At 44.6% G+C, this 26,038-nt stretch overlaps 1 protein-coding gene across 1 annotated transcript in view; it reads left to right on the forward strand.

Annotated features, from left to right (window-relative positions):
* Window positions 1–26,038, forward strand: part of TOP1 (DNA topoisomerase I) — a 111,500-nt gene that overhangs the window by 39,468 nt on the left and 45,994 nt on the right. Inside the window, exon 3 of the mRNA XM_066623624.1 lies at window positions 16,672–16,774. Within this exon, the coding sequence (XP_066479721.1) occupies window positions 16,672–16,774 (103 nt within the window). The remainder of the gene's footprint in view (window positions 1–16,671; window positions 16,775–26,038) is intronic.

Raw genomic sequence — 26,038 nt, forward strand, 5'->3', positions numbered from 1 at the left:
GAGTATTGAAAAGCAACCCACTTCCCAGTTGCAATTGCAAAACTGGAAGTGGGTTGCAATAATCTTTTTAACATTCTACAAGCCACGGGGAGCTCTGCAGAGCACTCCAAGGGGCTCCTCAGACCCTGGTAGCAAAAACAACCCCCTTCCCTCCGCAGCAGTGCAATCCTGGGGATTTCTTTGCTGCTCTTCCCATGCCCCGCCCCTTAAAGAGAAAAGGGCAGGGGTTTTCATGCTGGTGGGTTGCAACTCACCACTTTGAGTACCACACCCCTGGAAGGAGTTCTTCATGTGCTTAGGAACATCATCTCTTCTTCGAAAGGTTCCAAAGACTGCTTCACTTTGGGAGATGCCTGCCCTGTTTCCAGGTGACAATGATCAGCATTACAGCTACAAGTGGCATACCAGCACTGTGTTCTTGTAAGTTTGCAGAGCACAACATGTTAAACTGCTAGTGCACTTGTTAACCAGCTGCTAGACCAGGCTAGGTGACAGTTTTTTTCCCGCAAAGTAACCTGAGAGTCCTGTAATTCCCATTGGCCTGGGACAGGGGTGCTCAAAGTTTTTGGCAAGAGGGCCACAACATCTCTCTGACACTGTGTCGGGGGGCCGGGAAAAAAATAAAGAATTAACTTACACTTCAAATTTGAATAAATTTACATAAATGAATATATTAGAGATGGAAAATGAATGAATGAATTCAATCCAGTTTATGATCACATTCACCTTAAGGAAGGGGGGATCTTCATGCCAGTTTATGCTCACGTTCACCTTAAGAAGGGGGGGATTTTCATGCCAGCTTATGCTCACGTTCACCCTAAGAAGGGGGGTATCTTCATGCCAGCTTATTCTCACGTTCACCCTAAGAAGGGGGGGATCTTCATGCCAGTTTATGCTCACATTCACCCTAAGAAGGGAGGATCTTCATGCCAGTTTATGATCCCATTCACACACACACACAAATGAAGGGGGGATCTTTCACACTTTCACATACCCGCCTGCTCACCTGCCCCCTCGCCCTCCCTCCTTTCCTCGCTTGGGCTGCCTGCCTTCTTGCCCAGCTGCATGCCTGCCCATGAGCTGGTGCTGTTGCCTGCCTACCTGGCCGGCCGACTGGCTGTCTGGTCAGCCAACCAGCCCTCGCTCCCTCTGGAGGGAGACATGCTGCGAGCTGGGCTGGGCTCCCCTCCCTCATGATCTCTCTCTCTCTCCCCCCCCCCTCAGGCTGCAGGAGGGGAGGGAAGGAGGGGAAGGGAGCCCAGCAGAGACAAATGGAGCTGTTCCCAGCCCAGCCCATGGGTAAGGAAGAAGAGACTAGCAGGCAAGTGCGCAGGGTCTTTTATAGTGGGAAGTAATGCGAGACCTGCAAGTCTCACGTTACCTTCCCACTATAAAAGGCCCTGCATGGGCTGGGCTTGTCTTTCCTTCGCTGCCACTGAGCTCAGTGGCAGCGAGAGAGAGCAAGGCGCAGAGCTCGCATGGCAGGCCAGCGCGGGCTGGGGTGAGGGCCGGGTGCCCATTGGAGGTGGGGGTACCCCCTGGGGGCCGGATGGGGACCCACAGCGGGCCACAAGTGGCACGCGGGTTTGGGCATCCCTGGCCTGGGACACTGAGGTATGTGTATGTGTGGGTGAGCAGCTGCATCAGTTTTGAATATATTGATAATCTTACCTGTGAGATGCCCCTAACTTGCCAGGAAGAGGCATGGAATTGTGTCTGTGAAGAAGGAGCTGTTGCTGAGAGAGTGGCTAAGCACCTGTCCCAACGTCTCTTCCCAGCAGGTTGAGCCTCATATTTTCTTTTCCTTTGCCCCCAATTTCTCCCCCTCTTGGAATCCTCAAAGTGTTTCAGACAATACTTTAGTACCCAAACCAGACTCACGCATTTGTTTATCTGAATGATTTACATCCCACCTTTCTCTCCAAATAAATGAAGCAGTCACCGTATGTGCTCATGCGGGCTGCATGTCCTGGCCCCTCCCCCACTGCAATGTTAGTTTTGCTAGATGAACCGTTCCTCCCAACAGCCACACAATTTAGCAAAACTAACTGGGAAGGGAGAGGAGGAGCTAATATGTGTGTGCAGCATGAGAAGGCATGTTGCGAATCATGTGGAGCTGGTTTGGGTGCTAAAGTATGGTCTGAAGAGGACCTTTGTCTGCTACCTTACTTATGTTCTTATCTGACTGGCCCCCTCTCCTCTTCTGTCCTGTTCAGCTGTATTTCCTCATAGCAACATGTTCATTAGATATAGCTATACTTGCCCCTTGGTGTGAGCTGTGGTGTTACTAGGCGTGCAAAAGGGATAAGTGTGGAGATTTATATATGGCAATTTAGAGTCACAAAGATATGGCTGTCTCATGAAGCAGAGGTGTTTTCCATTGCTGTGGGGTGGGGGGTCATTGGGTTTTTCTTTTCCCGCTTTCTTTTTCCTTTTTCTGTTTTCTTTTTTATTCGGTAATAAATCGAGAAGTGGGGGAAAGTTGCAGGTTCAGTGGTACAGTACTTTTTCTTATTTTTCATATACGCTCACCCCCACTGGCAAAGCAGCTCAAGAAAAGAACGCAGAAAGATCTGCATAATTATTGAAGCTAATTATTTAATTTAAAAGATGTATATCCCATCATTTCACTCTTCAGAGTGGCTGACACAGTTGACTTCATTTATTTTATTTATTTATTTTTCACATTTTTATACCACCCTTTCTCCAAAGAGCTGGTATACACAGCTGCTTCCCTCCTTTTGCCATCTTGTTGTTGCCAGGTTTCCACGCATACCTAGATCTTCTGTCCTAGGACAAACCAGCAAACTACTTTAACCTATACTCAGTGGTCATGTGGGAAGGACACATGAGAGGGTCTGTGTCCTCTGGTGATTCTGTCAGGCACCACCTTAGTAGTGGAGGGGGAGGTGGCAAAAAACAAGCCCTTTTAGAAACACTTTCTTCTCCCCAACCATCCCAGGACTGTAGCAGGTAAATTTCTGGTTAAGGGTAGTGGTGTGGTGGTGGTGGTTTGGATTACCTCCTGCTGCACAGTTCTTCCCACAAACAGTAGGCTTGATTTTATTTATTTAAATATTTATACGGTGTTCTTCTGTGGGGTAATGCTCAAGATGTCTTTCAGAAACAAAATTTTAAAACTGGTCAGCAATAGCAAAATAGAATAAATAAAAAAAATCTCACAGGGTCAGCAGGTATTATAAGGGTACGAGAGGCCATATTAAGTAAACTCAAAAGGCTTTGCTAAAAAAATCAAGCTTGGCTGCACACCACAAAATCCAGAATGGGTTGAACATGGAAACCTCTTTGGGAAGGATCGTCCACATTGCAGGCAAGGATCGTCTACACTGCCTCACCTCTTCACCCTCCATGCCTCAGATTATGGGTGCACTTTCAGCAGAACAATTGAAATCCTACCAGGAGGTGCGTCTTGGTGGATTGACACGCTTGTTGATGTCAGTGGCAGTTGTGGCTGTTTTGGCAGGGAAGGAGAGCAAGCCCTCCTTCGAGGTGAAGTACTACTACCAATGAATTGTGTGTGTGGTGTAATATATAGCGTTCTGTCTCAGGACTCAAATCACTGTAAGGCTGTGTTGTTAAATAATGCCACTTCTAACACATACAGCCTACTCACCCACACATAAGCATTCTCTCTGTCTCCAGAGAGCTGTATTGGCAAATGTTAATGACATCTGAGAGTTGTGGCCCGTTACAACTGGCATGCGCCAAGTGTTGCGATATCCTATTGCTCTCCTTGGAGTTCTTGTTTGGGAAGGAGAAGCCTAGAACAAGGCCTCCACAGGGAAACAGAGTTTGCCAGGCAATTCTTCCATGGGTATATAACAGTACCAGCATGATCCTGCCACAGTAACGAGGCTTAATGAGAGCTCTGTGCCCTTTATGTTGTGGACAGAAATGTTTGTGATTTAAGAGGCCTCTGCTGCACTATCAGAGAGGGGAAGTATTTGCCCTGCTTGATACTGGCTCCATTGTAGTGTGACACTTTCCAGATATTGCTGCAGACCTTCTCCAGGCTGGAGTACAATGGCTCTCGGTTCTGCTTCAGGTTTGAGAATGCTTCAGGTTTGTTTTTTTGCTTCTTACAGCCTGTTCATGTGGAAAAACCTGTGTGGTAGAGTAGATAGCGTTGGTGTTGTATCGGGGAAAGCAGGGTTCAGATCCCCGTTTAAGCTCAGTGGGTGAGTCACAGTCCCTCAGCATAACATGTTTTGTGTGGTGGTAGTGAGGAGGCACTGGAGTAAACTTGCATATACTGTCTTGAATCCCTTGGAAGCAGGATCCGTAACCATGTGATAAACATTAAGGTTGTGTATGTGTGTGTTAAGGCAATTTACAACCTGCTCCAACTTACTGGTCCCTCCATCTGAATACATGTTTTACTAGTACTGGCATCTGCATAAGCACCGTAAAGCGCTATGTGGCAGTGCATGCAGCCAGCTAGCGGGAAGGCTGGGGTCTTTCTGTGGACACAGACATAGCAACAGAGGTTTGCTGGAGCAAGTAAGCCTGGCACAAGTGGAGGGCAGGGAGGGAACTGAATGAGGTGGGGGTGAGGTCAGGAGAAGATGGGGCAGGAGGCTGGGCAGATCAGGCCCAGGAAGGGGGCAGGATTGTCAGCAGTGCATGCTGAATCCTGAGCCCCTTCCCGGTCCCGATCTGTCTGCACAGATAAACACAGGCTTGTGCCAGTGATATCACTGGCACAGGTCCAGGTCACCCCATTGTAGCTACTGGAATTCATCCCTGGGCAAAGGGGGAAAATGTCCCCTTACCCTGACACAACTTCCAGTTGCCAAAAATTCCAAAAGATCCAATATAGCCCACACTGAGGTGGCTGCATCACCCTGCAGATATTTAGGTAGGATTGGGCTGTTATTCATGTCTACTTTCTCTACCTCTGGTATGTTTGGGCATCTACACGTGTATATAGAAACATAAGGGTCATTTGAAGGAGAAACTTGAGAAATTTATCTTTCCCCAGAGTTTTATTTTTTTAAACTTTTTTTTAAACAGCTGTGCTAGATTTTATTTGCATTTTGGGAGAGGGATTTTGATCCCTTCATCTCTACTCAGAAAAACATTACGATCTTTGAGAATCACTTCAGTTATCTTCTGGCTAGTTCGTAAATATCAGGGAAAGTGAATAACTGAAGAGAGTGCAAAATCCTGTATGTCAGCAGGAGTGTTAGTTTGAAATAGAAGCGCCATAGGGAAAACTAAAATGAGGCAATTCTTTGGGAGGAATATAATACGTAAACACGTCTTTCCTTGTCTGCTGAGTACTCATTTAAACTGACTGTTAATACAAGCAACTCTCAATTAATGCGTTCTTAATTCGCACTTTTTGTAATAACACAGTTTACAAGTTAATATTGAAAGTGCGATTTGCGCAGGCTCCTTTTTTAAATGATGCAGTCAATTAGCTGCTAACTAGTTGCTAACAAGCAACACCATTATGTGTTAGCAGCTTCTTGTGGAGGGAGGGGGCTCTTCTTAAGCCAGAAGATACAAAATAGACAAAGAAAATGTCTTCAAAGAGCTTCTAAAGGGGCCATGGCCGCATGTCTTGGAAAAGTGTTGGCAAGTGGCTAGATTGCCAGGGAAGGCAGCAAAGGGAGACTTTTGAGTGAAGAGAGACTTCTGCTATTCGTTCTGAAAGAGGGAGCAACCCTTGTGATTTCGTCATGTAACATGAATGAAGCAGAAGCAGCGAATGGGTAGTTTTCCCTTCAAGATAACTGGTAAAAGGTTCTAAGATTAAGCCTGGCAGCTTATTACTTTCTTAGCGTCCAGTTCTATCCAACTTTCCAGCACAGATACAACTGGGCCAGTGGTGAATCCTGCAGTGGGGGGGGAATCACTGAGATTTCCTCAAAGTAAGGAAACATTTGTTCCCTTACCTTGGAGTTACATCAGTACTGGAAAGTTGGATATGTTATGGACCCTTAGTTTCCTTCCTGTCATCTTTGTGTTCCTTCCAGTCAGAGAAGCTCTGTTGCTACCTTCTTAAGGAGTAGGGTGACAGCAGCAACACAATCACCACAATCATACCACTACCAGGGACAAAAGGATTTTTCTCACTTAACAGGGGATTGCTATGGCCATACAGAGGGTCTGAGAAGTCCATGGCCCCCTCTGCAGGCCTCCCTGTACCTCAAAACTGCTCTAAACTGCACTCCCGACTCATTTCCGGTTTTTATCACAAAACTGGAAGTGGTTCGGGAGCTAAGTTTAAAGCAGTTCTGAGGGAAGAGGAGCCCTGAAGAGGGGATTGTTGGCTCCCTGAATTCTTTGGATAATCATATTGACTCCCTGGTAAATATAAAAACCATTGGTTCCAAGCAGCAGCGCAATTGCATTGCCACCCTCTCCCCTGCAAAGACTTATAAGATCTTTGCCCTGTGCCTATGAACCTCTGACCTATGCCTTGTTTGGCAAGCAGAAGTCACCAGTCAGCATGAGTATTTAATGTCTTTTCTCATACCAATTCCTTCAATCAGTGTGTTTTGATATACATGCAATTTTCCAGGAACGTATCCCCCACGTAAATTGAAAATTGTCTGTATACCTTACATACAAAATAGTGTGGCATATACTCACCTAGGGAAATCTGTGTTCATATCTTCACTCAGTCATGGTTTAATTGGGCGAATCGCAGTAGGGGAATGCTATATAAGGTGGTTATGAAAGGGGGGAATCTATGTATTTTCTCAATGGCGTTATGGAGTACTTTGTAAATTAACTCTACAAATGTTTCTTGTAATTTGAAATGTTTAAACTGGAAAATTTGTTTCTGAATAATTGTTCCTGTTGCATTTACACATCTTGTTATGGATGATGCGTACTACCTAAGCTTGAGAGCAGATAGTAGAACCCTGCATGCCATTCCAGTGCCAGGTTTCAGATTCGAGCTTCTTACTAAATATTTCTCGCTTCTAACACAAAGGCATTAAGATTTAATGTTCTGTACGAAATGCGGTGTTTGTGTTAGCACCATAAACTGGCAGTGGAACATCTGGAGCCAAATGTTCTATGATTGTTCCTTGAAGGGTCTCCTTCCCTATGTTGTTGAGCAGAATGTGACAAGCAAATGAAAATAGTGTAAGATGCATGATGGAAGGTATCAATAGCAATGCTTAAAAAGAGATTTATTTGGGGTACTTACGCAGAAGTACTTCCTTTTGGAATCCAATGAACCATACCTACAGTGTATCTGCTTATGTTGGGATGTCAGTCATTCTTTTAGTGTATGTTCGTCTTGAGTCTTTTTTACCCAGGATTATCATTAAAGAAGAGAAATACCACTGATATGGTAAAGAAATACCACTGATATGGTATTCTCCCTTAGACAACTGCAGGAGAAATGCAGGGAACAACGACAGCCACTCTTTATAGCCTTCATAGATCTCACAAAGGCTTTCGACCTGGTCAGCAGAGACGGCCTCTTCAAGATTCTCCCCAAGATTGGATGTCCACCCAGGCTCCTCAGCATCATCAGATCTTTCCACAAGGACATGAAGGGCACTGTTGTCTTCGATGGCTCCACATCAGACCCTTTTGACATCCGAAGCGGAGTGAAGCAGGGCTGTGTTCTTGCACCAACCTTGTTTGGGATTTTCTTCGCTGTCCTGCTGAAGCAGGCCTTTGGAACTGCAACAGAAGGCATCTATCTCCGGACCAGATCAGACGGAAAGCTCTTCAACCTCTCCAGACTGAGAGCAAAGTCCAAAGTCCAGCTGAAATGTCTGCGTGACTTCCTCTTTGCCAACGATGCAGCTGTCACTACCCACTCTGCCAAAGATCTCCAGCAGCTCATGGATCGTTTTAGCAAGGCCTGCCAAGATTTTGGACTGACAATCAGCCTGAAGAAAACACAGGTCATGGTTCAGGATGTGGACTCACCTCCCTGCATTACAATCTCTGAGCATGAACTGGAGGTTGTCCATGACTTTGTGTACCTTGGCTCAATGATCTCCGACACTCATTCTCTCGATACCGAGCTAAACAAGCGCATCGGTAAAGCAGCTACCACGTTTTCCAGACTCACAAAGAGAGTCTGGTCCAACAAGAAGCTGACGGAACATACCAAGATCCAGGTCTACAGAGCTTGCGTCTTGAGTATACTTCTGTACTGCAGCGAGTCATGGACTCTTCGCTCACAACAGGAGAGGAAACTGAGCGCTTTCCACATGCGCTGCCTCCGACGCATCCTCGGCATCACCTGGCAGGACAAAGTTCCAAACAACACAGTCCTGGAACGTGCTGGAATCCCTAGCATGTATTCACTGCTGAAACAGAGATGCCTGCGTTGGCTTGGTCATGTCGTGAGAATGGATGATGGCCGGATCCCAAAGGATCTCCTCTATGGAGAACTCGTGCAAGGAAAGCGCCCTACAGGTAGACCACAGCTGCGATACAAGGACATCTGCAAGAGGGATCTGAAGGCCTTAGGGATGGACCTCAACAAGTGGGAAACCCTGGCCTCTGAGCGGCCCGCTTGGAGGCAGGCTGTGCAGCATGGCCTTTCCCAGTTTGAAGAGACACTTTGCCAACAGTCTGAGGCTAAGAGGCAAAGAAGGAAGGCCCATAGCCAAGGAGACAGACCAGGGACAGACTGCACTTGCTCCCGGTGTGGAAGGGATTGTCACTCCCGGATTGGCCTTTTCAGCCACACTAGACGCTGTGCCAGAACCACCTTTCAGAGCGCGATACCATAGTCTTTCGAGACTGAAGGTTGCCAATACATACATCATTAACAGCTGTGTCCATGTTTAACTTGTTTGTCTCATACTTGCTGCAGATTCCCAGCATCACTGTAACTTAATTTAGGGTATTTGAAGGCACAATATCTCAGGGAACTTGCAAATTTTAATTGTTTTTGAAATTTCACTCACAATATTGTATCCATCATTTCAAAGAGGTCCATTCATTACATCTGTGTGATCACGTCCATACTGTTACTGATATTTTGAGTCAACCATACATTAAGTGGATCATCAGAGCTGAAGGGCTTTGATTTTTTTCTAAATAGGAACTGTACGGTGATCTGCATTGTGGGGGGGGGGGTTGTTGAGAATTAAACCTTGCCCCTGTCATGGCACTGATCCAGATTTGAACCACTTTTCAACCAGAGGTGAAAGATTCAGATCAGGACTGACAGGAAGGGCAAAGTGACTAAATCTCCCCTCCTTCTATGCCACAGTCCGCTTCCACTGCTGCACATGTTTGAAAGGAGAAACACAAGCACATTGGCTCTAATAACGCACGTGACATCATAGACAGTTTGATCTTATTGTTAATGTAACTGCTCCGGAAATATTGAAGTGTTTTCTGATTCTGATTGCAGTTGGCCTCACAAGAATGCTGTGAGGGGAGTCACTGCTGTTCCCGTTTTATAGATGGGGATTTGTTCAGTGTTAGGAGAAGAGATTTGCCAGGGCTTCACAATAGCTCAGTTCAGATAATTTTCAAACCATGGTTAGCAATTGTTTTCCAAACCATAATCAGAAACAGGTTTTTGATTCTGGTTTGTAGGGTGCCTGCCACACACAGTTTACTGAACTGGGCATCATTTTAGCATGCTGTACTTAGTGCTAACTGGGAATCAGACACGGGAGGAAAGTCTGTAGCGCAGTGATTTGGAGGATTTTCTGAATTGAGCCAGAGTGTCTATAGCTGACCTGATTTTAGGTTAGCCACATTGAAGGCAACTTGATTTCAAATTTCTCTTGTTGAAATGTTGAGGTTGTGCTTAAGGATGTGATGAATATAATTCAACATACACCATCTCTTTATGAATATGCTGATTACTGGTATCTGTTTTGTGAGAAAAAGATCATAGGAGTGGGCAGGCAATTAATACTGTACAACACTGCTGTATAAGCTGTTATTGCCTGAGAGTGGTCACAGATTTTTGTCACATTTTGTAACAAAGATATTGTCTTTGTCACATTTTGGGTAAGAACCATTGCCACTGGATATCATCTGGAGGTATCTGTGTAAAATAATATGCTTTATCTTTATATTTGTCTGGTTAAAGTATGCCATACTAATATTGTTTGAGCATTTTCTTCATCTGCATGTGCTTCATGATAGAGCAGGACACTGATTGTGAAATCTAGGGCAGTGATCCTCAAACGTTTAGGGAGATTTACTCCCTAAGTAAGCCTTTGTGGGGGAGGGGGGAAGGCAGTGACACATTCCCCAGGATCTCATCGCTAAGGGGGGCTTACAGTGCCCCCCTTATAGTGGGCTTGGGCAAGCAGGAGGAGGTACGGGGAGCCCCGTGTAGCCCTCCGCAGGGCTCCCTGAGGCTTGGAATGTTGAGAAACAGCATGTGCAAACCAACTCCTGGTTGCAACATGAAACCAGAAGTTTCTCAACATTCTAAGCCTCAGGGAGCCCTACGGAGGGCTGTGCAGGGCTCCCCGCACCTCCTGCAGCTTGCCCAAGTCCACAGTAAGTGAAAGCACCTTCCCTTAGCGTCACAATCCTGGGGATTATATTGCTGCCTCCCTGTCCATGCCCCTTAAAGGGGCAGGGGAAGCTTTACACAAACTGGCGGGTCCACCAGTTTGAGAACCACTGATCTAGAAAATATTCAGTGGGGCAGGCAGAGCTAATAATTATAGTCTTTACTGTAGCACTTCCTACCTATTAATTCACTGTTCTACACAGTCCTAGGTACTCATTTAAATATACTTGTATGAAGAGTGAAAAACTTGAGTAAAGTATTTGGAGAATATAGAATCTTCTTGCTGAAAAAGATGCCCTTTCTTGCACTACTAGGATTCTTTTATAGTCTTGAAGCACACCTGAAAAAAGCTTACATGGTTTTCTCTTTAACCCCTTCTGTAAAAGAAGGGTCTACAGGTTTCCTGGACAACCTGTTCTATCACCTAAACTATGTTTAGGCTTAGAAAGCATTTCTGCCTTGTTACTTAAATTCATAGACAGATGCAATATCCATTTTGGTAATTACAACTCCCACTTTCCCCAGGTTTCCACTGATGCACATTTTGTGCAGCGTCCAGGCTTCCTTGAATTATGTTAACCTCCCAGTGCACTTCCTAGCATTTTAGTTTGTGGCACTTATATCAAGGCCCACATTTGATATTACATTGCATTTTCAGCTTCTCAAAGCTTCTAAAATGTTCATGCAAATCCACATAGACCCTTTCAACAGAGGGACTATCTTGATGTTGCAGTTCAGATGTTGCAGTGAATTTATAACAAATAGTTTGATGATTAGGATTACCCTGTGGTCTCATGAACTTTTTCTCTTTTCTCCAACCTTCACATCCAAGGCAAATCCCTTAGCCTATTTTGTAGTCAGCTTTAACTGTGATTTAGGATTACATCTCCATAACCATAGCTAGCCTTTAAACCAGAGACCAAAAGCATGATTTGAAGTGAATAATTAAAGTCCAGGTACCAGTAGCATTAAACTATGGTAGCTATTGCCTGCACTGAGCAAGGGGTTGAACTAGGCTCCCTTCCAACTCTGACAATCTATGATTCTGTGTTTATGCTGGTTCATAACACCAAGCCATAATTAACATGGGGAGGGAGGATGGAGTTCACAGTGATAGAAGTTGTAAGAAAGGGTATGAATGCATTAACCTGTGGTTCTCTCCCAGTCAACATGCCATGGTTTCACAATGGGTTAATCATGATGTCTGAAATGAACCTAAATGAAAATCTGTATGTTTTAATCTACTATAGCTATTTAAATTTGTACATTCCTGGGTAGGTTACGTGCTAGGAAACTTCAGCCTTATAGGTTTAGATGCAGCCTGCAGCCCTTGTGTGCCTTAGCTGCTGGTACCTCAGTGAAACATGTTGGCATCCTTCAGTCTCGGAAAACTATGGTATCGCGCTCTGAATAGTGATTCTGGAACAGTGTCCTCTCCAGTGCGCGAAGCCTGGGTAAAGTAGGTATGGAGGATAGGCTGTTACCCTTGCAGCAAATCCCCCCTCTCCACGTCGCTGAAATGGTCCAATGGAAAGGCAGAAGCCAATATGGTTGGTTCCAGTGGCGTCGCAGGAGTTGCCAGAACGTGACTGTGTTCAGCCATGAACTGCCTTAGGGACTCCGGCTCCGGATTTTGCCTCAAGGTTGACTCCTGAAGCCTTTTCCATAACTGGATGTAGCCACAAGGCAGTGGAGGTTTAGGATCAGAGTTTTCCTTCTCTCAGATGAGCTGCCTTCCCAGGCTAACGAGAGTGGCTGTTTAGTCTTTCAAGTGCAGCCAAACTGATGGGCTTTTCTTATCCCCAGCCCTCAGGCTGGGGAGGAAACATGATGGCTACTGATTTTCTGTCTTAAAGGGCTGCAGTACTCCCCGTTTAAAGAAATGCAGGTTGCTTTGGAAAGGTGTTGAATTTGAGCCTCTTCCCTTCAATGCTTTTAAAATGGGTTATAGGGAATATAGAAGATGATTAACATGATAGCATTCCTCCTCTTTAGAGTCCAGAGTAAAACCCTTTCAAATGACTAGTTACTGTTTGGAGGAAATGAAGGATGCTGTCGGCTAGCAGTTTGGAGGCTTGAAGAGTGAAGTGAAATTACAAAAGGTCAAACGCTTTCAGAATGTGCTAGCAAACTTGAGTCTTCCTTCTGGGCAAGTCACTATGGTATCACAAAGTGCCTCAGCACGGTAGGCTATGTGATTCTGAGTGAATAGATGCCCAGTTCACTTTCTTTAATAAAATAAAAAAAAAACAACCTTTTGATCCGGGGTCAAGAGTCATAACTGCAAGCACAGGCAGAGTTTCATACCCATGTTCTATTACTTCATTCTCACAATTCCATTAATCCCTGTGCTCTTTTTTGAACAGTACAGGATTCACTGTGATTGCCTAGTGCACAGAGTACCTGTAAGTTCTTTTTCATGTGCTGAGGTTGAAATCTGAGCATTGCAAATTTGATCATGTTTTCCCCCTCTTCCCTCATTTTCGTTTTCTGCTGCCTGTCTGATCCTTTTCCACAGTGCTGTCATAGACAACTATCTAAATAGTTTCCTCTAATAATAATTTGTTTACCAAACCAATTAAACAAAAGTTTATAGCTGGCTCTCCACTGAGGCTTATAGATAATCTCTTTCCCTGAAGCAAGTTGTTTTAAAGATCTTGAGTAACTATTAACTGTTATGGTCTAGGTTTTCTGATGTCAGCTGTGTTTTTGCTTTCTGCTACAGTAAAGCATGTTAATGTAATGCTCATTAAGGCAAAGTAGTTTCTCGGTTGTTGCCAGCAGAAGTACAGTTAGTTTGAAACTAACTGCTACAGTATTGCAGTTGCTGCAGAGATAATATGCATGCTCAACAAAGCACAGTGGCTGTGCAAATCTTGATCATATTTTCAAGATATGGGAGAATCCTATTATCATGGGGCCACCCTTTCAACAGCACCATTTCTCCTGAGGCATCACTTTGCAGCTCAGCAGCTGAGAGGTGGCCTACAAAGTGTCACCTTGTCAGAAGTGCCACTGCTGAAAGGGTGGCTCACATGATAATTGGGCTTTTTCAGCACTTCATCAGCATCTTCCTCTCTCATTCCCCTTGGTCTGCCTCTTCCTCTGTAGCATTCCTTTCCTACCAAGACCCCTTTCCGTCTCTCCCTCCCGCAGCCTTGGCAGAAGTAGTGCTGCTGAAAGGGCAGTGCTGGGAGACCACCCTGTTTCCCATAGTGGCCAGCCAGTGCCTTTGGCAAAAACCCCACTATCTCTGTGATAGCCCCTCAGGTCAACTAGGCCGAAAAGCAGCGGTTGAACATTATATGGTGCTACTGTGCAGCAGATAACTGCCTGGAGCTGCACGGGAATTAAGTGGCAGTTAATTAATTTGTGGCACGGGAATTAAGTTGCTTGGACCCTGTTGCCAGGGCCCCCAAGAGAGAGCGCAACTACATAACCACTTATTTCCAGATGAAAACATCACTACAGAAAGTTATTCCGTTATATCTTTGCCAATGGTAACTATGAACAAGGCCTGAAGTGTCCAGTTTTAATTTATTAGTACTACTTGTCCTAATTGAAACTCAGTACACACTTCAGAATGAGATAAACACTGATACAGAGAGAGCTCCTTGGCATGTAAATACTTGTTTGGTCATGTAAGGGATTTACTCTGCTATAATGTTGCAGAGCACTAGTGTCTTTTTCAGTTTTCCTCCACGCTTGGCTAATCCTGACGCCTGAGTATAGTGGCTTAGTTCGGAATTAAATCCAGGTGCTTCATGCCAAGTAATGTGCCTGTATCTTGTTTGCGGGACAGAACTTATGGAATTGGGAAGAGAAAATAGAGGTGAAACATTGATTGTAAGCAAGGGTTTAATAGCTTTAAGAATAGGAGGCAGAGTCTCACATCATCTTTCGATCCGATACATAGTATCCAGTACAGAAAGAGCTGTGGAGGAACTGCGTATCCGTCAAAAGGCATGACAACGTGCCTGCAATTTTACAAGTTGTTTATTGGACAAAATCCCTGGTGTAGGTCGACTTGACCTCACTGAGAATTTGAGGGCTCCTGTGTCCGATGTTGAAATATTTTCTGAACTGTTTGTCACTTAAGCATTCAGTGTTCCAAAGGCCACAGTCCCTGATTGACCAAAAAAATTGGTTAGGTTAGGAAACTAACTTGCAGTATGGAATGCTTGATTTCCAGACGTTTTTCTGTTTGGATCTGGGATTTTTTTAGCACTCTGCTTCTGCTCTTTTATGATGATAAATGCTGCTGAAGCCATCATCCTGTCCAGTATATTTTTGATGAATTTCTCTTGCACGTGATGGAAAACATTTAGGGATCCAGAAAAAGCATGTGTAAATATATATTCTTTTCTCTTGTCAGTCCAGAGATGGACAGAGGCCAAGTTTTTTGTTAGGGTCTCAGAAGGATAGGGCAGTGCTGGCAGCAGCTTAAAACTTTCTGGAGAAGATTTTGTTGTGAGCGAGGGGCTTTTCATCATGGTTGCAGCTGCTGATCTGTTTGAGCTGGGCAGATGCAAGACGTTTCTTGTGCAGAAAGTGAAGGTGGGGAAGTCTGCTCTGAAGTGCTTCTCTTGTTATTTGTGTGCATGCATGTGCCAATAATTTGAAACCTCATGGAGAGACTGACAGAATTTGAGAATTCCTTTAATGTTTCCAAGGCTGTACAGCGGGGGGCAGTGTGGTCTATCTATTTAAACGAAGAACTCCAGAATACTATGGTGCTTTGTTGCCAGTTTTCCTGTTGGTTGGTGTATGCACCTCTGTACAGTTCATTTTTAACCCTTTTCCTGAGCAGTCTTATGTCTTCCTCTGTGTAACAAAACTGATAACTTGTTCATTCCCAGCAATAGCTCAGCCCAGGTTCGGCCTGTGATCTAGAACAGCAGTTTTTTTAACCAGTGTGCTGCAGCAAATTTGTGTGCTGCGGAAGTTTGGAGGAAGGTCATTTTATTAGTAGGGCCATTAGGGGATGTGAGCCCCCCACCAGCAGTGTAGTGTGTCCTGTCAGTTGTCTAAAAATTGAAGGTATACCTTGACAGTTGTAGCATCTTGTCAGATGGAAAAGGTTGAAAATTGCTGGTCTAGATGGAAGCACAACAGAAAAGGGCAAGGATTGTAACTCAGTGGCAAGTTCTCAGCTTCAGTTCCATACATTGCCAGTGAGGACTGGGAAAGGCCCCATTCTGAAATCCAGAGGAACCACTGTCAGCCAGTGTAGACAATATTGAGCTCTTGTGAAGCTTCCCCTGACCCTTTAAGGGGTGGAGGAAGAAGAGAGGCAGGGAGGTGATCCACATGATCGTGTCCATAAGGAGGGCGAAGGTGTGGTGCTTGCACTTACATTTAAGTAATTAAGGCTGCTGGAGGCCGCAGGAGGTGCGGGTAGCCTTCTGCAGGGCTCGCCAAGGCTTGGAATGTTCAAACGGAGACATCCAACACCTCTTAGAAACCGGAAGTGCTTTGCGATCACTCCTTTTGAACATTCCAAGCCTTGGGGAGCCCTGCAGATGGCTGAACAGGGATCCCCACACCTCCTGCAGCCTCCAGCAGCCCTAACTACTTAAACGTAAGTGCAAGCACCCCCTTGAGCAATACAATCCTAGGGATCACATAGCTGCAATTGCCCCTCTCCCACAAAGACTTACTGAAGGACTAAAGTTCCCTCAAAATTTGAGAACCACTGTGATAGGGTTCCTGATCCAGTAGAGCAGTGATTTTCAACCTTTTCCACCTCACGGCACACTGACAAGGCACTAAAATGGTCAAGGTACACCACCAGGTTTTTGACAATTGACAAGGCACACCATGTTGCCAGTGGGGGCTCACATCTCCCATTTGCCCTACTAATAAATGACCTTCCCCCAAATTCCTGTGGCACACCTGTGGACTACTCGCGGCACACCAGTGTGCCACAGCACAGTGGTTGAAAATGGCTGCAGTAGAGGGTACATGGTGCATGGATTTGCCTGCTGGCTTATATGTCATGCTTTGTATACCATTTGTCATGCTTGTGTATACCATTTGTAGTGAAGTGATGTACAGCACTGATACTAGGATTTTCAGGGTGTGTATTTGTAGCAGCCAATAAGAAGTTGTTTGTTGGGAACGATCGTAGTATCTACTACATTTCCTTATTCCCTTCTCTGCTCTTCTATCCCCAGATTCTCACAAACATAAAGACAAACACAAAGACCGAGAACACCGTCACAAAGAGCACAAGAAGGACAAAGAGAAAGACCGAGAAAAATCCAAGCACAGCAACAGGTGAGACAATTAGCAGTTGCTTGCAGATTGCCATCTTGGCGTGCAACAGTAGGCCCATGGAAGTGTTCACTGGATTACATTGCACTGATTTCTAGTAAGATAGTAATAAATTTCATTGATAATGCTGATTTTGGACATATTTGGTGGCATTGTTCCACTGTAAAAACCTTCTTCAAGAGTATCCTTAGTTACATAAACAGGATAGCAGATTGTCACATAGCTGTAAGTATGCAAGTGATGCTGCTAGGACTTGTGCATTAAATTAAGGATTGTCTGAGCAACACATTAATTAGTAAATTATGATGGGCAGGTGACAGCTCCTATTCTAGCAGCTGCTAAATGGAAAACATGAGGAATGTCTCCTGTTGCAGAATGACTAAGTAGAATTTGGTTGGTGCCAGTGGTTGAAAGACTAATGTTAAATATAATGTTAAGACAAAATAGAGCAAAGAAAAATAACTTACAGGTGGAGCCTATTTATCCGTGTTAGTTCCTTTCCCTGACTAGGCGCTATTAACAAAATTGAGTTGTGCTAAATTCCTTAGAGTGACGCAAATACGCTACAGCCTGACACTTGGGGCTGGAAGGAAATTAAGGAGTTGTTATCAATCTGCTCCACTATCTCCACTCCGCTCCTTCGCCTCCCCCTCCTCCCTCTTTCACAGGTGGGATGCTGAGCTTTTAAGAGTCCATTCCTATGCCTTTCTACTCAGAAGTAAGCTCCATTGTAGTCAATGGGACTTACTCCCAGGAAAGTGTGGATCAGATTGTAGCCTAAATCCATTTAGTTATTTGATTTTTCTCTGTAAAAACTTTGTGAACTTTTAGTTGAAAAGCGGTATATAAATACTGTTAATAATAATAATAAATCTCATGGTTTGCTTGTTGGGAAGGCTTGCTTGCTGGACTGTTTTGTTTCTGTAGGCTGGAGAGAATGCACCTTCTGGGGGGGGGATTGGGCAAACACTCACTGGGTTTTTAAAAGCAATCCCCTCTGTTGCTACTGCACCTGCCCCTGTGTGTGTGTGTGTGTGTGTGTGTGTGTGTGTGAGAGAGAGAGAGAGAGAGAGAGCGCTCCACGTTGCTGCACATGCTCTGGCTATAGAGGTTTTCTGCCCCTCTCCCCCTCTTCAGTCTCTTTGCTGGCTCAGGGGCTCCAAGAGTATTACTGTTCCTTCGCAAGGGGAACCTCTTCCATGGCTCCAGGGTTATTCCCTGCCTGGTCGAAGCAGAGCCTTTTTGCAGTGTTTTGGGCTGCCTTGAAAGCCCATGCAGCCAATGCAGGGCAAAGGAGGCAAAGGTGTGTTTGACTTTCAGTCCCCCCCACACCAAATCTGCCAAATCACACCAAATCTGAGCCAAATCTGCAGATAAAAAATCCGTGGATAAATAGGTTGCACCTGTATTATGGAATCTATATGTAAGATACTGGATTTAAAAAATCAGTTGAGTTGGAAGAATATCTTACAATTTGGTGAATGGATAATGTATTGCATGTTTTTTTGTGTATGTTTTTGTTTATATGTCTTCGTTCATAAAAAAGCTAAAACAACAACAAATTTAAGGAATCTGGCAATCAATGAGAATAAGCTGATTTTGTCTCCATTTACTTCTGGGTATTATGAAAGTGTTCACTTTCCTGAATGAACCCAGACCTATAGCTCTAGACTTATGAGGAAGCCTGCTCATAATCAACTTCTTTCTGCTGAAATTGTTTAATTGCTGCCTGGAAAGCACAAATCTGTATAGCATTTTGGGTACACGTGTAATCTGACTGGAAGCTTTCCTAACCGTATCAAACAGTAGCATGCTGACACTGTTGCATGTTGCATTCAGGTCAGAAAAAGATAGGGTCTGGCAAGGATGCCTGGCAGAACAAGAGTGGTGTGGTTCAGCTTGACTTAAAGACCATTTGAACCAAGGCTGGCTGATGAAGTCAGAGTTTGATTGGTCAGATCTTCAGCTGAGAAAGCACGTTGCAAGATTGAGCAGATAGGTTGGGCCAAATAATGTGGAAGGTGGAACTACCCAGGCAAGCAACACACTATGGCCATATTCATCTATGTATACCTTATCCTGATTCTCAACTGGTGGGTTGCGACCCACCAGCCCAAGAACCACTTCCCCTTTCTCCTTAAGGGGAGGGGGGAAGGCAGTGGCGCAACCTCAGGATCACACTGCTGCTGGGAACATTTTTTTAACTTCCCCCCCTTGCACCGCCCTCCTGGTGATGCGGGCAGCCCTGTGGAGTCTTCTGCAGGGCTCCCTGTGTCTCATTCAAAAAATGCAGTCATGACCCTCTTCCGGGTTTTGAGCATGAACCCGGAAGTAGGTTGCAGTAGCATTTTTGGAACATTCTAAGACACAGGGAGCCCTGCAAAGGTTCCACCGGGCAGGAGGCGGGCTCAAGGAGGGTGTTTTTCAACTCCCAACACTTTCAAAGTGTTCTTCAATCCCCTCAGTCCCGGGTAGTGGCACAATCCTAAAGATCATGCTGCTACCCCCCCCCCCCACCTGCAAAGACTTAGTGGTTCTCAAACTCTTTGAGTTTGAGAATCACTGTTTTATCCATTTTAAAACTGTACTTGTCTTGGCAAACCCTAACAAAAGAAAAACAAAACCAAAGCACAGTTAGTAACAACTAAAAGAAGTACAAGCAAAAATACAGCAAAGCAACAACAGTGTGTGCCCTTGCAGCTTTGTGGGACTAAAAATATTAAGATGACTCTTTGTTTCTTTAAGTTAAAGAAATACAGACCAAAGTTCATGTTGTGATTAGATTCTAAGGATCTGATGACAGGAATGCCATCCTGTGGTGTATATATAAGCAGTCAGTCTTGCCTCCCCTCTTTCATTCACATAATTTTGTGCTGTACAAACTCAACTGCGCAAATTGGTCTTTGCCAAATTAAACATCTTGATATTTGGATATTTGGATTCATTCTAAACTTGAATTCATTTTTATGCTTTCTCCCCCTCCCCCAATTTATGGCTGATGGAAGTTATTTGCAAGGCAACATACAGAGCTTACAACATCCACAGACCTCAGAGGCAGAGATTGCAGATTTCTTGGCGAAGCAGCTGCATATTTTACTGCTTTCTCAAATCCTGGCAGCACACTTGCGACTTCAAGTGTATGGCATGCTGCTTAGCACATGGGGGGAGGGCTAACTTTAGCCCTCCACTTCCAAGTGTTCCCTAATTCTTGTAAAGCTTATTTTTTTCCAAACTAAGAGCCCAATCCTATGCGTGTCTACTCAGAAGTAAGTCTCATTGTGTTCAATAAGGCTTACTTCCAAGTACGCGTGGTTCGGATTGCAGCCTAAGTGGTATGTGGAACCCTTCAGAAAGGTGCCCCTTGCGTGGCATGATCCAAAACTGGCTTGGCTTTAAGTGTATTCCTCTGAAGTGTCTCTTATTGGCAAACACCTTGATAATAAGCCACTCATAGTCTTAGACTTTCCATAGGGCTCTTCACATAATTTTTGAAATGAAAGAAAAATACAAAACAGGATTCTAGATGATCACGTGGTAGATAAGGAGTGAACTTTGCCACAACTGACGGTTGTTGCAATGGCATCTTCTGAACATGTGTGTTTTTTTCTCCAGGAATTGGAAAGTTTTACTTTTATCCAGAAAACTTCCTTGTCTTGGCTTCAGTGACCCAAGTGTTCACTATGATTTATATGCTACCAAATTAACTATGCTATCTACAGTTTCATGCATCATTGCTTAGTAATTGACTTGAACACTGCTTCACATTTGGTGTGATTCAGAATGCTGGAGGCATTTTAAACAAAAGCATTTATGCAAGAGTCAGCTTTAGAAAATAATGGCACAATCCTTACCAGCGCCTGTGCCAGCAGAGCATGTGCTCTGCCAGCCCAAGCTGTCACAAAAGTGCTGTAAAGCACTTTGCGACTGCACACCTGTTTGCGGCGCCAGTGTGCAGAGCTGCACTTTCCAGAGCAAATGAGTGCTGTGCAGGGGACCGATTCGGGCGAGGGATGGCAGTGGGGCAGGGGATGGGCGAATCAGGTCCAGGAGGAGGCAGGATTTGCATTGCCAGTGCACACTGTATCCTATTCCCCCTTTCCAGATCTGATCCACTGACACAGGTCAACATGGACTGCACCAGCTATATAGCTGGGACATATTCAGTTGACCCATTGCGCTAACTGGGGCTTACCCTGGGGCAAGGGGTCAAATGTCCCCTTACTTCAAAAAGAACTCTAGTTCTCAAGGGCTGCGTCAGCATGAGGAAACTTGGGTAGGATTGGCCTGGAAGTTCCTTATCCTTTCATATACTCAGTCTAGATCAGGGGTCTCCAAACATTTTGGCCAGAGGGCCGCATGAAATATCTGGCATAGTGCTGAGGGCTGGAAAAAAATTTAAATATAAAATTTAAATAAATACATTAGAGATGGAACTTAGATGAATGAATAAATGAATGAGTGGGCTCATTCACTGAGCCTCTCCAGCCCTCAGAACACCCTCCAAATGCAATCAGAGTACAGCTCTGTCATGTTCAGTCAAGTGGGCCAGAGGCTTTCAGGGGACAAGAGGCTGGCCGTGGGCCAGATAGAGGCTCGCTGCGGGCCGCATCTGGCCCCTGGGCTGGGGTTTGGAGACCCCTGGTCTAGACATTTGATCTGTTGGACACACAAGCTTTTGTTGTCTTACCCAAGCATTTCCTGTGTAATGGGCACAATCCATTTATACTATATTTAATGCCAATTTAACATTACTAAATGAAGCCTTTATTGTGCCTGTTTTTAGCATGGAAAGACAGGGTGTAACTCATTCAAATAAAGCAATATGTACCCAGATTGATCACGTCCACATGGAGGGGAACGTGACCATGCCAGCTGTAACACTGCTGGACATTCATGCATGTGTGTAATTTTTGAATAGGTTATATGCTCAGAACATATGACTGATTCCTGGATTTTATCTGACAATATCAGCCATGCAGTCTGGGCCTATGTGCATCAGAGCCTTTATGTATTTTATATTAGTTGTTTGAATGTTATGAGTGGGCATCTGGTGGCCTTCATAGGATGGCTTACCACTTGCTTGGAAATGATCTGTGTATATGTTGTTTGATTCAGTTTCATATTGCCATCCTTGCAGTTTAATCCTACGCGTATTTATTACCGAGTAAACTTTGTGAAATGTATGTACTTGGCACCCTTGTTCTAAAAATAAGGCTAGAAATAGTCCACATACTGCCAAGTCAGGAGTGAAATTTGTTTTCTGTTCATAATTCAAGTTTACTGCTTAAAATTTTAAAAAATGTTCTCTTCTGCTCATCTATCCTACCCCCATTTTCGTCTAGTCTGTGATCAGTGCCATGTTACTCTGTCTGAGGCAGAGTACGCAACCTGTCTGAGGCAGCAATCGTATCCACACTTACCTGGGAGTATACCACATTGTCTATAATGGGAGTTGCTTCTTAGTAAACATTCATAGGATTATGCTCTAAATTACGTAAATTAAGGCTATGCTCACAATTTCCTTTGCTTTGCATAATTTATTACTCTTCTTCTAATCATGGTGAAGGTCAAGGAGCTATTCAGTGAACTAGGGCCTCATCTTCTGGCCACTGAAAATTTCACCAGGCATCCCCCTTTCTTCCAAGCATGTCTTCACAACATAAGGATTAGAAATCTTTATGAGATTCTCAGGTAGCTGGACTTTGTCTGATACTATAGTCAGCAATTTTTCAGTGCCTGAGCAGATTCATAATCATGCAGCCCTGCTTGTGGAAACACCTGTGAAACTGCAGCATACATAAATAATAAATAAATAATAAAACTTTATTTTTGTCCCGCCCTTCTCCCTAACGGGACCCAGGGCGGCTAACAACATAATAAAAAAACAGGTTTTAAAAACATTAATACATAGCAGATAAAATCATTTAAAAACACATTACAGAGGCCATAAGAACATAAGAACAGCCCCACTGGATCAGGCCACAGGCCCATCTAGTCCAGCTTCCTGTATCTCACAGCGGCCCACCAAATGCCCCAGGGAGCACACCAGATAACAAGAGACCTCATCCTGGTGCCCTCCCCTGCATCTGGCATTCTGACATAACCCATTTCTAAAATCAGGAGGTTGCGCATACACATCATGGCTTGTACCCCATAATGGATTTTTCCTCCAGAAACTTGTCCAATCCCTTTTTAAAGGCGTCTAGGCTAGACGCCAGCACCACATCCTGTGGCAAGGAGTTCCACAGACCGACCACACGCTGAGTAAAGAAATATTTTCTTCTGTCTGTCCTAACCCGCCCAACACTCAATTTTAGTGGATGTCCCCTGGTTCTGGTATTATGTGAGAGTGTAAAGAGCATCTCCCTATCCACTCTGTCCATTCCCTGCATAATTTTGTATGTCTCAATCATGTCCCCCCTCAAGCGTCTCTTTTCTAGGCTGAAGAGGCCCAAATGCCGTAGCCTTTCCTCATAAGGAAGGTGCCCCAGCCCCGTAATCATCTTAGTCGCTCTCTTTTGCACCTTTTCCATTTCCACTATGTCTTTTTTGAGATGCGGCGACCAGAACTGGACACAATACTCCAGGTGTGGCCTTACCATAGATTTGTACAACGGCATTATAATACTAGCCGTTTTGTTCTCAATACCCTTCCTAATGATCCCAAGCATAGAATTGGCCTTCTTCACTGCCGCTTGGCACATTGGGTCGACACTTTCATCGACCTGTCCACCACCACCCCAAGATCTCTCTCCTGATCTGTCACAGACAGCTCAGAACCCATCAGCCTATATCTAAAGTTTTGATTTTTTGCCCCAATGTGCGTGACTTTACACTTACTGACATTGAAGCACATCTGCCATTTTGCTGCCCATTCTGCCAGTCTGGAGAGATCCTTCTGGAGCTCCTCACAATCACTTCTGGTCTTTACCACTCGGAAAAGTTTGGTGTCGTCTGCAAACTTAGCCACTTCACTGCTCAACCCTGTCTCCAGGTCATTTATGAAGAGGTTGAAAAGCACCGGTCCCAGGACAGATCCTTGGGGCACACCGCTTTTCACCTCTCTCCACTGTGAAAATTGCCCATTGACACCCACTCTCTGCTTCCTGGCCTCCAACCAGTTCTCAATCCACGAGAGTAGTCATAAAAACAGTAGTCAGATTAAAAGACAGAATAAAAGAGCAAGTCACCGAGGAATCAAGCCTGTAAAAACTAAAAATGTATAAAAATGTTAAGAAGGCTTGTTTAAACAACAGTGTTTTCAGGCCTCGCCGAAAACTCTCAAGAGAGGGAGCCATTCTCAAGTCAAGGGGAAGGGAGTTCCATAATGTTGGTGCCACTACCGAGAAGGCCCTATTTCTTGCAGCCGCCCCCCGGACCTCCTTGGGTGGCGGCACTTGCAAAAAGGCCTTCTCTGATGACCTGAGAGGGCGAGCCGGATTGTACGGGAGTAGGCGGTCTCTTAGATACCCTGGCCCAGAGCAGTATAGGGCTTTAAAGGTCAAAACCAGCACCTTGAATTGGGCCCGGAAACGGATGGGCAGCCAATGTAGCCCCCGGAGAAGCGGACTGACAGAGTCAAACCGCCTGGCTCCGGTGACCACACGGGCCGCCGCATTCTGTACTAATTGTAGTTTCCGAACCGTCTTCAGGGGCAGCCCCACATAGAGCGCGTTACAGCAATCTAACCTTGATGTCACCGTGGCATGGATCACCGTGGCCAGGTCTGCACGATCCAAGTACGGTCGCAGCTGGCGCACCAGCCGAAGCTGAGCAAAGGCCCCCCTAGCCACAGCCGCCACCTGGGAATCCAGGAGCAGCTGCGAGTCCAGGAGGACCCCCAAGCTGCGAACCTGCTCTTTCAGAGGGAGTGCAACCCCATTCAGAGCAAGTCGATAATCCAGCACCTGCATCGAGGATTTCCGAACCAGGAGAGCCTCTGTCTTATCCGGATTTAATTTCAGCTTGTTAGCCCCCATCCAGATCCTCACTGCTTCCAGACACTATCTGGAAGATACACTATCTACCACAGAAACAACTTGTGAAACTGGTTGATGTACCGTGAGATGCAGATGAAGGAAAGATGCATGTGTTCCTATGGGAGAATATGGTTGAACTTCCAGCATATTGAAATACAGCCTATACAGATTATTTGGGATAGATCATCAGAGCAGGAAGAATTAGACCCAGTTTAATGATCTTGTCATAGAATGGTGGTTTAGGGTAGGGTTGTATTTCAATGGTAGAACACACTTTACATGCAGAAGTTTTTTTACCACCTTTCACACCCCAAAAGTTGACATCAAACTGTTTTCCTATGTTCCCTGTGAACAGTCAGTGAAACGTGTAACAATATAGGATTGTTGACTATTAACTCCACTACATGACTGGAAGCATTTGGGTTTTGGAGACTTGCAACAATTTTAGAAAAGTAATTGGATCAATAAAAATGAGGATCTTACTACACCCACACTGGAAATTCGTACATATGTAAGCAGGCTATGAATTTAACCCATCTCTATTCGGTTTGACAGATTTTCTTTTCTACCAGGTATTGTACTAGGCTTGTTTGTGTTGCAAAAAGGGCAAGTCTGAATATGACTGGAAAACTGCCATAATTGTTTAGATAGCTTTGAAGATGAGAGCTGTTGATATGTTGTACTTTTCTGGTCATTTTATCTCCAAACAAGAAGATGCATCTTAACACTAGTGATGACAGTAATGGAGGGAGTCATATTTGCTTTCACCTTTCAGCAATTAAAATCCCATTTGAAACAAAAGAAACCAACAAAATCCCACTTGAAGCAAACACTTTCCTTAGGAGCAGGTCTGCATCATTCTATTCATGCAGTAGAGAGCTTTTAAAAAGTCTCTTGAGAATAGTTCTTCAAAATACTTGGCTTCCAAGAATGTAAACACTCAAAATACTTTATGGGGAGAAGAATATCCTTGCCAGGTGTCATGCTTCTGTTGGCAGAAAGAACCTTTCAGGCTGTTGTGCCAAATTCAGCCAAAGGAGTCCCGTGCCCCAACTGTCCAGTTAGTGTGATAAGTCTAGTATCTCTTAAAAAGAGCCTTTCCATTTGAATCTTCATTTCAGCTATGTTTGTCCAATATGCTTGGTAGGATCAGCACTCCAGAAGACATAGAGCATGCAAACCAACAAAATGTAACTCTTTAAAAAAAAAATCCCGTCAGAATATGTTGGACGTGTGCAGTAAAGCGACAGCACAAATTGCATGTTGAAAAATATCAAAATGCCCTTTG

This window comes from Tiliqua scincoides, chromosome 4, assembly GCF_035046505.1.
Source record: "Tiliqua scincoides isolate rTilSci1 chromosome 4, rTilSci1.hap2, whole genome shotgun sequence".
NCBI lineage: Eukaryota > Metazoa > Chordata > Lepidosauria > Squamata > Scincidae > Tiliqua > Tiliqua scincoides.